At 38.7% G+C, this 12975-nt stretch overlaps 1 protein-coding gene across 6 annotated transcripts in view; it reads right to left on the reverse strand.

Moving 5' to 3' along the window:
• The window catches only part of PDE7A (phosphodiesterase 7A), a 150146-nt gene that overhangs the window by 17184 nt on the left and 119987 nt on the right, over positions 1 to 12975 (reverse strand). For all 6 annotated transcript variants that reach the window (XR_008420062.1, XR_008420063.1, XM_053896555.1 and 3 more), the window contains exons 6-7: positions 2848 to 2943; positions 687 to 787 (exon numbers count right to left, since the gene is read on the reverse strand). Coding sequence is in view for 4 of the 6 variants with exons in the window: in XM_053896555.1 (XP_053752530.1) it covers positions 687 to 787; positions 2848 to 2943 (197 nt within the window). In the remaining 2 variants the exon portion in view is untranslated. The remainder of the gene's footprint in view (positions 1 to 686; positions 788 to 2847; positions 2944 to 12975) is intronic.

Genomic DNA, 12975 nt, shown 5'->3' on the forward strand with positions numbered 1-12975 from the left:
TTGGATACCACACAAACACATTTAACTCTACATGTCCAAAGTGGAGGTCATCATCTCTACCAGCCTCACCCCCAAAACTTGCTCCCTTTTCTACGTACTTTCTCTCACAGAATTCCACACTCTACTCAGCTGCCCCACGCAGTCTTCATTGACTCTTCTCTCTGCTTCATTCCCCCAAAGATGCAGACACCATAGGCTAGGCACTCTAACTCCCAAGAGATCTTACAGACCGTCTACCTCTCTCCTTCCCCAAAGCCCCTTGCCTAGCTTGGGCCACCAGGCTCTTTCATGGTGCACCAAAACAAAACAGCTTCTGACAGGTGTGGGAAAGTCTCCTGCTTCCCTTCTGTAGCTCCCCGTTCATTCTCTGAATTGGACTAATGCTGTGCGGCCCTCATGGAGGTTACAAGGAGCTTGGTGTAAATGCCAGTGTCTTAACACAGAGTTGGGGGTTTCGTCGGATCCAGACCTCACCTGGACTTCTCCAGCTTCTCTCTCAACAATCACTCAGTTGTCCAACTGCTGTACAAATATAACCAGGATGGGAAACTTGATCCAGCCAGATCTCAGTTTAGTGAAGGAAGCCTCTGATTTTGAGTCAAATCACTCATTTAAGGAAAAGTATTTGAAAGTAAGTCAAGGAATTTTCTTAGGATTCGCACCCCCTGCAAATGTCAGCATCTTACCTTAGGTTCTTTTAAGTAACAGTGCATGGCCTGAGTAACATCTGCAGCATGGACCGCATTGTGGTAAGGGTTCTGACTGTGGTAATCTTCTTGAATCATAACTGCATCAAAGAAAAAAGATCTCAAATTTAATTGTACGTGGGAGGCCTGTGCAAAGTACAAGAATTGTGATAATTATGAGTTTTCCACTTACAATCTTCATGTGGCTACCAGCTAGTTGTTCAGATTCAGATGGATGACAATCACTCAGAACTCACATGTATGTCCAAAGAATCAATACCACTGTGGCTGCTAACTTGTTTGAAATTATCAGAAGGTATTCATGTCAAAACAATAAATATTTTGTTTATTTTCCTTTTTTATTTAAGTGTTACTTATTTTTGAGAGAGGGAGAGACAGAGTGCTAGCGGGGGAGGGGCAGAGAAAGAGAGGGAGACACACAGAATCTGAAACAGGCTCCAGGCTCTGAGCTGTGAGCACAGAGCCTGATGTGGGGCTCGAACTCACGAGCCATCAGATCATGACCTGAGCCGGCAGTCGGATGCTTGACTGACTGAGCCACCCAGGTGCCTCTCTTTTAAAATGTGAACCTATCATTGTACCAAACTCCTCTCTTTCAAATGTAATTTAAGAAGAGTTTCTCGGTTTCATTAAAAGCATTGCAATTCACTCAACAAACACTTATCGTGCCAAGTACTGTTTTAGACTCTAGAAATTTATCAGTAAACAAAAAACTTTATGAAGCTAAAATATTATAGTTATTAGGGCATATGAAGGTGATCCCATGGGCGCATCATCAGTGAGGTATTCGTTTCAGAACTGGAATTAGTTTTTCAGTAGTAGGGATGGACCTTCTCTTAATCCTACTGTCTCTGCTCCATGTCTGTTAGGCTTTCATGAAAAAGGAGACTAGGATTAGGGGTGGAGTTATCCCTGTTGCCATCAAGCCTGCAGGATGGCCCCAAGGGCATAACACTGTAATCTACTGGTCACTAGTAAAGTGAGCCAATTCCACAGTGGTGAACCATGACTCACTGGTGAGAAGGAAAGAGCATTAGAATTATGTATTTACTTTAACCCATCCTTTCAAATAGCCTTTTAATTACTCTTGTTAATATCTATTTTTATATATGTTTTATAATTTACCCAATTTGTTAGTGGAGTATTACAGGTATACAAATTAGAGATAAATATGCAGGAAAAGTCTCTCAAAAGTCCTAGGTAATAAATTTATCTTAGTTCAGTATTTAAGAGGAAAGAAAATATTACCTTCTTTTTTAAAAAAAGTAATCCTCATGCTAATTTTCTTCTAACATATTTATTTGGCAAAAAAGTTCAGCTTTTTCCCTAGCAAAACAGTCTTACACAAATATCACCGTGCACATTTAAACATATTAAAAATAATCTTTAAGTTTAACGTAAAGAGATTTCTGGGATCAGAAAAAGAGAACACCTAAGTGCAATGCACCTAATCTTTTAAAGTTTGAGCCTTCAAAGTTTGGAAAAAGGACGGAAATTGTGTCATCTTTGTGACAAAGCTGTGGTCAACCTAAGAGATTGACTGCAAAAGTGTCCCACTTCTTCACCATGCCCTCCATTCATGGCTTTGAACCTTCAAAGCTACCTGGACGAGAGGTGTCATTCACCCCTATCAGACTTGCTTTGGCCAACAGCATGGGGTGGAAGTGATGGAGAGCCAGACCTGGAGAGCCAGTCTCAGGGGTCCGGGTACACCAGCTCCCTTGGAGACTGCCCATCACTCTTTGAACAAGCTCAGTTTGTCATAAAATATATTTCCTTCTTTTTTTGTTTTTAATGTGAATTTATTAAGGGGCCAAACTCCTCTGACTCCTTTGAATTTAATGGGGGACCATGTAGAGCTGAGCCACATGAAGCCCAGTGTCCCAGCTGAGGTCCCAGTCCAGGCCCACAGAGTAGCTTGCCTGTTGTCAACTGCAGGTACATAAATGAACTCAGCCAGACTACAAGCAGCATTCAACAGCCCCACAGACTCAGGAGCTGAGTAAGTGTGTGTCATTCCAAGCCACAAAAATTTAGGGTAGTCTGTTTTAGAGCCATAGCTAACTGAAAAAACTGATGAAAACTTAAAACAGATTCTTGTTCAAATGTTATTTCTGTTAAATGGGTTAGAATCACTTACCTAAAAATCTACGAAGTTTCATCATATCTAAATGGAAGTACTCAATTAATCCATGAAGACTAAATAAATGAAAGGTTAAACTTACTAGACTATTTCCTAAAATGAAAAAAGAAGAGATATTAGTAGGAAATATAGACTAGCATAATTACATTGTGCTTCCAAATATGGGTTTTGAATATAAAACACAGAGAGTACAAATTCCTACGTTTTGTCTTTCTAAAACATACATCCTTAATTTTACCAGCTGTGAACTTTAATTCTTATATCTTTTTTCCATTCTAAGGAAAAAAATGGGCTTTGTTTCATTTTTCTACAACCAAATAACTGGAAGATAAGCATTTTCGAATCAATTTTTTTGAAAGACACCAAAGTAGTTAGAATCAGTAGAAAACTTTGCACCAACTCCACCTAGACATCCCTTAACCACATCACTAACTGTATGAGGATGTCCAATCAAAGTCAACTGTGGTAGCTGCACCTTGTTCACTAGAGTTGTGTTTGTTCTTCAAGGTACAGAGCTAGGAGGAGGGATCGATGACCTCAAGATCAAAACTCTGAACTCAACCACTTGTCTACCTCACACTTGTAGCAAGAAATCTGAGTAGCCGGAAGGGGCGGGTGGTCACAAAACTAAATAGAATTCTATTCTAACACTAAGTTCACAGTCAACAATTATACAGCAATCTTACTCTGTTTTTCTAGTGAAACAGTTCTTTATCTGTTTTTAATGCTTATTTATTTTTGAGAGAGACAGAGAGCGAGAGAGCATGCACGCAAGTGGGGGAAGGGGAAATTGAGGTGGGTAGAGGACCCGAAGCTGGCTCTGCAATGACAGCAGCAAGCCCGATGTGGGGATGGTGACCTGACCCAAAGTCGGATGCCCAACTGAGACACCCAGGTGCCACTCTTTATCTCTTTAAATGCCTATTTTCAAGCTTTCTCTATTCTTCTCAAATTTCCCCCCCTCATTCTCAACAGCCTCATACTTCACAGAAAAAATACAAGCCCTCATTTCCTTTTCTTTCCAAAGCCAATCCCTCCATCCCTCCAGAGTGTCTCAGAAACTGTGCCACCTACCAACACCACCCCCCATGCCTCTTCCTTCCCCCTGAATCAAAATATCCCTCCTCAGTCCCTCCTTCTAGTGCTCCAATAAGCATCAGCACTCAGGACATGCTCTAGATTTTATCTTTCAAACAACAAAGAATACTTGACTCTCTTGGCTCCCTCCAGCTGCCACCCTGTCTCTTCCCCTAAGCTAAGTTTTCCGAAAGAGCTGCTACCTGCTGTGAGGACTATCTCACCCTCAACTTCCACCCTTTTGTCACTGACAACTGGAGTCACGTGAGTATAGACATGAAATCTGGAAATACTAGCATTGTTATAATGGTTAGTCTGTCTTCCAAGATGTAACTCTCCATTTTTTATACCTTCTATTATATTTCTCAAAGTTTTGTGCATTTCCTCTATTAGGACACATGATATAAAACTGTACGTTTTAAAGAGTTAGGAGCTCAAAAATTACTGCCAGAATTTAGACAATAACATAAAGATGATTCTAAAGAAACCATCTCTCTAAAGAAACTATCATTCTTAAAAAAATCTACAAAAGACTTAACTATTCTCACATCGCATATTTATAGTAATAACATTTATGGAGAATTTTAAAGGACCACTGGGCTAACTTCATTACCCAAAACTGCCTACACAATTGTCAACAGAAGCCCATAGCTAAGGAAAAATATAAGTTAATTGAACAATATTTGCATGAGAAACACTGGAAAAGATGCAGGAGACCAAAAGAGATTCTTTTTTAAAAACCTGACATAGCACCTTAAATAAAAGAAACTTTTTCAAATCTTTTATTTTTTAAGAAATTAAATGTTAAAATGTATTTGAATCCTGATAACACTATACTGATACAAACAGGAGCCCATCTGGTTTAGAACCATTTGTGAAGAAGTGAGCTATATTCCTGTTATTATTGCTGTAACAACGCACTTTTCCTTGGATATATACGTAGATATTTCACAATGTAAGTTCAAACAAACAACCCAGTTTAAATATAGGCAGAGGATACGAATAGACATTTTTCCAAAGAAGATATACAGATGGCCAAGAGCCGGATGAAAAGATGCTCAACATCACTAGCCATCAGGGAAATACAAATCAAAACCATAAATGAGATACCACTCTACACCTGTCAGAATGGTTATTATCAAGAAGACAAAAAATAGCAAGTGTTGGTGAGGATGTGGAGAAAAATGCACTAGTGGTAGAAATGTAAATTGGTGCAGCCACTATGGAAAACAGAATGGAGGCTCCTCGAAAATTTAAAAAGAGAACTAACATATTATCCAGCAGTTCGACCTCTATTTACCCAAAGAAAAGAAAACACTAAGTCAAAAAGATATACGTACTCCTCTGCTCAGCGCAGCATTATTTCCAATGGAAGCAACCTAAGGGTCCACAGACAGATGAATGGACAAAGAGGATATGGTATACATATACGATGGAATATTATTCAGCCATAAAAATGAAGGAAATCTTGCCACTTACAACTACATGGATGAGTTTTGAGGTCATTATGCTAAGTGAAATAAGTCAGACAGAGAATAGACAAATGCCATGATCTAACTATTATGTGGAATCTTTAACAAACAAAAAAACCAAGCTCATAGATACAGAGAACAAATTGGTGGTTGTCAGAGGCAAGAGTTGGGGGTGTTGACAAAATGAGTGAAAAGGGTCAAAAGGTACAAATTTCTAGTTATAAAATAAGTCTGGGGAATGTAATGTACAGCATGGTGACTATAATTAATAATACTGTATTACATATTTGAAAGTTGTTGAGAGAACAGATCTTAAAGAGTTCTCACAAAAAAAATGTAACCATGTATAGTGATGGATGTTAGATTTTTTGTGATTGTTTTAAATATATACATATATTAAATCCTCACATTGTACACCTAAAGCTAATATAATGTGATATGTCAATTATACCTCAATTTAAAAAAGTGGGTGGGAATTGCTGAAAATGGCAGAGTAGGAGGATTCTGAGCTCATGTCAAGCAATGGCCACACACCAAAACTGCAAGTACATACAGAGTAACTCTTAGAGCAATCTGGGGACTAGCAGAACAGCTCTTCCACAGCTAAAGATGTAAAGAAAAAGTCACATCAAGAAAGCAGAGATGTGATTTGGTCGGGGTCCACAAGCCCAGCTTGATAACCCACAAGCAGGAGGGATATCATAGGTTATAGAGATCCTCCCTGAGAAGTGAAGGGTTTGAGCCCCACATCAGGTACCCACTGCCCTGGGGATCTGTACCAGGAAGAAAAGCCTCTATAACATCTGGCTTTGGAAATCAGCATGCCTTATGTCCAGAAGCCTTGCAAATCAGTGAAGCTTAACTTCAGGAGAGCTGGCGGGCTGTGGGAAGCCAAGATTCCACTCTTAAAAGGCCTGCGTATAAACTCACTTGGCTGAGACCAGAACAGAAGCAATAGTCTCAACAGCACCTAAGCCATAACTGAAGGAGATTCACTGACTAATTTTAGGGCTTGTGCAGTAGGTAGGGTCAGGGCTCTGTAGGAACTTTCTCCAGGAAGGAAGCACTGAATAGCACCATTTTTCTTGCCTTCCTTCTGCCTCGCTGGGCTGATGCTGGGGGGCACCAGTTCTGACACTATCCATTTACCTTTCTAGCACGGCTTACCCTGACCAGACGTCAACCTGTGGACCTGTCCAGCCCAACCTTCCCTTCCTGGGGGATACCCTTCCAAAGTGGTTCCCCTCCTGTTGCACTCAGCAGAGAGCCTCAACTGAGACTGGTGCCTGTCCCCCCAAAAGTGGCTACTGTCCCACCACACTGAGTCGCCTCAGCTGGGACTGGAACCCCACAAAAGTGGTACCAGTGTGCCCACATAAGTTGTGATCCAGCCACAAAGGAGGGGACATGCAGCCCACACAGGGGAAATCCCTGGAGTGCCTGGGTATAGTTACCAGGGGGTGGGGTGGGGTTTACGCCTCACAGGATGCCTTCTATATAAGGTTACATGTTCAAGACCCAGAGACACAGCTGATCTACCTAATATATACAAACAAAAATAAGCAGGGAAAGGAGGAGACAGAGGAACATGTTGCAAATGAAAGAACAAGACAAAACCTAAAAAAAAAAAAAACAAACAACTAAATGAAATGGAAATAAGCAATCTACCTTATGAAGAGTTCAAAGTAATGGTCATAAGGATGCTCTCCAGACTTGAGAAGAGTAGATAAACTCAGTGAGAACTTCAGCAGAGATAAGAAATATAAAAAAGAATGCATCAGAGCTGAAGAATACATTAACTAAAATGAAAAACACAGTAGAGGGAATCAACAGCAGATGAGATGATGCAGAAGCACAGATCAGTGATCTGGGATTTCAGGGTAGTGGAAATCATCCAAACTGAACAGCAAAAACAAAAAACAAAAAATTAAAAAAGAATACACATTCTTTGGAGACACACATGAAACATTGTATTCTCCAGGAGAGATCACATGTTAGGCCACAAAACAAGTCTCAATAAATTTAAAACTGAAATTACATCAAGCATCTTTTCCAACCACAACAGTATGAAACTAGATCAATTACAAGAGAAAAAATACTGGAAAAAAACACAAACATGTGGATGCTAAACAACATGCCAATAAACAACCAAGACGTCAATGGAGAAATGAAAGAGGAATTCAAACAATTGAATTGAGTCAAATGAAAATTAAAATATAATGTTCCAAAATAGAAGATGCACAGAAAAAATGTTTTTTTTTAAGTTTATTTATTGAGAGGGAGAGAGAGAGTGTGAGAGGGAGAGTGAGGGGGGAGAAGAGAGAGAGAGGCAGAGATAGAGAGAGACAGAAACAGAATCGCAAGAAGGCTCCACACTGTCAATGCAGAGCCCAATGCAGGGCTCAAACTCACAAACTGAGAGATCATGACCTGAGCTGATACCAAGAGTTGGATACTTAACTGACTGAGCCACCCAGGTGCCCTGCAGAAGCAGCTTATAGTGATAAAGCCTACCAAACCATTAAGAAAAATGTGAAATAAACAATCTAAGCTTACACTTAAGGGAATGAGAAAAAAGAGGAACAAACAGTGCCCAAAGTTAGTAGAAGGAAGGAAATAATAAAGAGTAGAAATAAATGAAATAGGACTTAAAAAATAAGAGAAAAAGAGGCAGGATTCAAGTAAGCAACATCAGAAATGAAAGAGGAGAAGATACAAAAGACACCATAAAAATACAGCTGGTAAGAGACTACTAAAACAAGTAGATGCCAACAGACTGGACAACCTAGAAGAAATGGATAAATTCCTACATACATAATCTTCTAAGACTGAATCACAAAGAAATAGGAAATTTGAACAGACCAATTACTAGTAATGAAATGAATCAGTAATCAAAAAACTCCCAACTAACAAAAGTCCAAGACCAAATGGCTTCTCACGGGTGGGTTCTACTAAACACTGAGAGAAGAGTAAGTACCTATCCTTCTCAAAGTATTTCAAAAAATTAAAGAGGAAGGATTGTTTCTGTATTCATTCTACAAGGCCAACAATTACCCCAACACCAAAAGTAGACAAAGACACTTTGTACAAAAAAAGAAATTACAGTCCAATATTCTTGATGAACATATTTACAAAAATACTTAACCAAATATGACCAAACCAAATTCTACAATATAGTGAAAGGATCAAACACCATGTTCATGTGGGATTTATTCCAGGAATATAAGGATGGTTCCACATTTGCAAATGCACCAACAGGATATACTACCTTAACAAAATGAAGGATAAAAAGCATATGATCATCTCAATAGATGCAGGAAAACCATTTGACAAAATTCAACATCCATTTATGATAAAAACTCTCAACAAAGTGGGTACAGAGGGAACATATCTCAATATAAAAAAGGCCACATATGACAAACCCACAGGTAACATCATTCTCAATGGTGAAAAGCTGAACGCTTTCCTTCTAAGAACAAAACAAGGATGCCCATTCTTGACACTTTTATTCAACACTGTACTGGAAGTACAAAACACAGCAATCAGAAAAGAAAAAGAAATAAAAGGCATCTAGATTGTGAAGGAATAAGTAAACTGTCACTACTTGCAGATGTCATAATCCTATATATAAAGAAAACCCTATAGACTCTACCAAAAAACTATCAGAACTACAAATGAACTCAGCAAAGTTACAGGATACAAAATTAACATACAGATATGTTGTACTTCTATATACTAGTAATTACCAGAAAGAGAAATTAATAAAATAATCCCATTTATAATTGCATCGAAAAGAAAATACCTAGGAATAAATGTAACAAAGGAGTTGGAAAATCTGTACTCTGAAAACCTATAAGACATTGATGAAAAAAATTGAAGATGCCACAAAGAAATGGAAAGATGTACCATGCTCATGAACTGGAATAATATGGTTAAAATGTCCCTACTGTCCAAAGCAATCTACAGATTCAATGCCATCTCCATAAAAATACCAATAGCATTTTTCACAGAATTAGAAAAATAATCCTAACATTTGTACGGAACCACAAAAGATCCCCAATAGTCAGAGCAATCTTGAGAAGGAACACCAGAGCTGAGGTATCGTGTTCCCAGATTTCAAACTACATTACAAAGCTACAGTAATCAACGATATGGTGTCAGCACAAAAGGAGACATACAGATCAGTGGAGCATAACGGAGAGCCCAAAATAAATCCATGCTTTAATGGTCAGTTAATCTATGACAAAGGAGGCAAGAATATACAATGGGGAAAAAACAGTCTCTTCAATAAATGGTGTTGGAAAAGCTGAACTGCTGCATGTAAAACAATGAAACTTGACTACTTTCCCATACCATGTGCAAAAATACACAAAGTATGGACTCAAGACCTAAATGTGAGAGCTGAAAGCACAAAACAATGGAACATTATTGTAATGGCACATTACTCAGCCATTGGTGATAACATGGATGGACCTAGAGGGCATTATGCTAAGTAAAATAATTCAGACAGAGAAAGACAAACACCATATGATTTTGCTTATATCTGGAATCTAAAAAACAAATGAACAAACAAAACAACAGAAACAGACTTACAGAGAACAAACGTGATTGCCAAGGAGGTGGAGGAATGGGCAGAACAGGTGAAAGGGATTAAGAGGTACAAAATTCCAGTTATAAAATAAATACGTCACAGAGATGTAAAGTACAGCATAGGGAATATAGGCGATAATATTGTAATAACTTTTTGTGGTGACGGATGGTAACTACTTCTGTGGTAATCTTTTGTAATGTATATAAATGTCAAATCATTATGTTGTACATCTGAGACTAATATAACATCATATGTCAATTATTTCTCAGTAAAAAAGAATGTATATTTATTCTGTATGTTTAGGCTATGATAGCATTCTCCCAAACTTGTTTTGCAAACCTAATGAAACAAATTACCAATTTCTAGGTCTTGAATAAGTTTTAAGAAAGCTGCAATCTAATGGTAAAATATCTTCTGGAATTCGGGCAATCTGCAATACATATAATGTCTTCCGCCAAGAACTTTAAAAGAATCAGACAAAAACCAGTCTAACAAAGTGTACTACCCATATCTAATTGGAAAACTGCGTGTAACATTGTTTCTTATTTCTAGTTTTTAAGATACCAACGGACTATTTTAATACCAGTGAATAAGAACACAAGTCAAACATTTCAAAACAAGTAATGCTTACCTGTTCTTCTTGCACAGAAGAACTTACTTTATACAAAAATGGAAACACTTTCTTGGAAAAGAAAATTGTGCTTATAGAAGAGCCTCCTTCATAAACATGTATCCAAAGATAGAACTGCTCAAGGTATATGTAAGGGTCATTGATAGTTCTTAGATGTGATTCCAGACGGCAGCCAGGAGGATGAGGCTGCCATGACACACACCTGGCAATGAGGGTCCTCACATGTCAGGTAGATCTCAGGGGTGACAAACCCTATCTTGCTATTTTACACACAACCTCTCATTCCTATAAAAGGAATGCCAAATATATCCTACCAGATGATACGTATTTTCCTCCTTGCAGTGGACAAGGTGGGACCCTTTGTCTTGGTGGGAATCACTGAGTTTTACCTCTTCTCTGCGTTCCCCCTACTATGTCATCTGGTGAATTGCCAGAGTAAGAAATACAGAAAGCACGGGATCGGTAAGCAACAAAAGAAAACTATACACTTGGATACCATACATATATATTATCCAGAATTCATTTCTGGCTAAGCACTTTTAAAAGGAAAGCATTTCTAATAAAATAATGAAAGTTTAAAAATTTTTCTTGCCCATTCGCTCTTCATGTATAGAATTCCTGTAACTTTTGGGTGGCTCTCGTTACATGAATATGTGTATCACCATCTGTAAAATCACAGGTGTGTAGTTACCTGCTAACAACCAACCCTAAGAAGAAATCGTTCAGCCATCATCTTCACAAAAAGTAATGAGGTGATTAACATGAAAGCTATTCTGCCCATCCCACACTTTCAACCTCACTCTACTTTCATCACCAAGACTCCTGACTAGCAGATATGTGCTTTTTAAAAATGGAATTTAGAGAACAAACAGCTATTTCAATGAGTAAAAGTGTCCCAGCAGAATAACAGTAGGTGAGGAGCAATTACAGTTTATAGAAGGCTAAGCCTGGAAGGTGTGAAGGGTGGCATGGCTTGATCTACATTTATCTTGGGTAATAACTGAAGTAATATTCATATTAAGTTAGAAAAAAGGAATTTCCCAGATCTAGAAGAAGATGAGTCACCTGATATTTTGCCATCTACATGTTTTAAAAAGGGAAGGCTGAAGGGAAAGACAACTGTGTAAAGATACTAGAGCATTTTCTGTGTGGACATGCCAAGTGGGGCCAGAGAAAGGCAGAAAACAGTCACCCGAGGGCAAAGGAGAGGTAGAAGAGAAAGAGAAAAGGAAAAAAAACCCAAAATGGCAGGGAAGCAGGAGGGGGACTGTGCTGATAAAACAGAATTCATTGTTTTTCAATTTTGCTGAGGATCAGTCCGATTTATTTTCTGTCAACAGTGTACAGACAAATAGAAGGTGATCTCAAAGCTATTTTCACTTTACATGGTCACACAGCTTACAGGGAATAATGTAGTGATACTAAAAAGCTAGACCCACATTGATTCTCAAGATGACTAGAGTTGTATCTGCTTGCTTGCCCGTTTCCCATATTTAGCTTCCTTATGAAAGGAGCTTCATTCCAAAGAAAAAAAGAAAACAAAAAGGCAATTTCAAAGTACGTAGCAGTGAACTACATATTTAATTCACTCTAAAAAAATTTTTTTTTTAATTTGAGAGAGAGAGAGAGAGACACACACAGAGACAGACAGAAAGAATGTGAATGCATGAGCAGGGGAGGGGGAGGCAGAGGGAGAGAGAGAATCTCAAGCAAGTTCCATGCTCAGAGTGGAGCCTGGTGCAGGGCTCGAACCCTGGGATCACAACCTGAGCTGAAATCAAGAGTTGGATGTTCAATTGACTGAGCCACCCAGGTGGCCCACTTCATTCTAAACACTCAGAAGTGGCTTCCTCTCAGTGTACTTTCCAATCTACTTTACTTTTATTAAGGTTTATTTATTTATTTTGAGAGAGAGAGAGAGAGAGTGTGTGTGTGTGTGTGTGTGTGTGTGCAGGAGGGGAAGAGAGAGGGAGAGAGAATCCCAAGCAGGCTCCACAGTCAGCACAGAGCCCACTGTGGGGCTCTATCTCATGAATCATGAGATCATGACTTGAGCCGAAATTGAGTGAGATGCTTAACCAACTGAGCTACCCAGGAGCCCCCTGTTTCACTTATTAAAAGGATATTTAGACAAGCAAAAAGATATTTAGACAAGTACGGTCGAGTTGAATAACCTGTACCATTTTTTTATGCCAAAAATTTTACCCTAAATAAAAATGATTCTTAAAAGAAATCCTTATCCTGTTCCAAAGACAATAAGGAAACATGACCCTTGCCCCTAAAACCAAACAAAACAGAGGAGGGGGTAAACAGATTAGAATCACCTGGTGTTTTCAAACCATTCATATTCTGTA

This window comes from Panthera pardus, unplaced genomic scaffold (genome assembly GCF_024362965.1).
Source record: "Panthera pardus isolate Hobbes unplaced genomic scaffold, ASM2436296v1 HiC_scaffold_7, whole genome shotgun sequence".
NCBI lineage: Eukaryota > Metazoa > Chordata > Mammalia > Carnivora > Felidae > Panthera > Panthera pardus.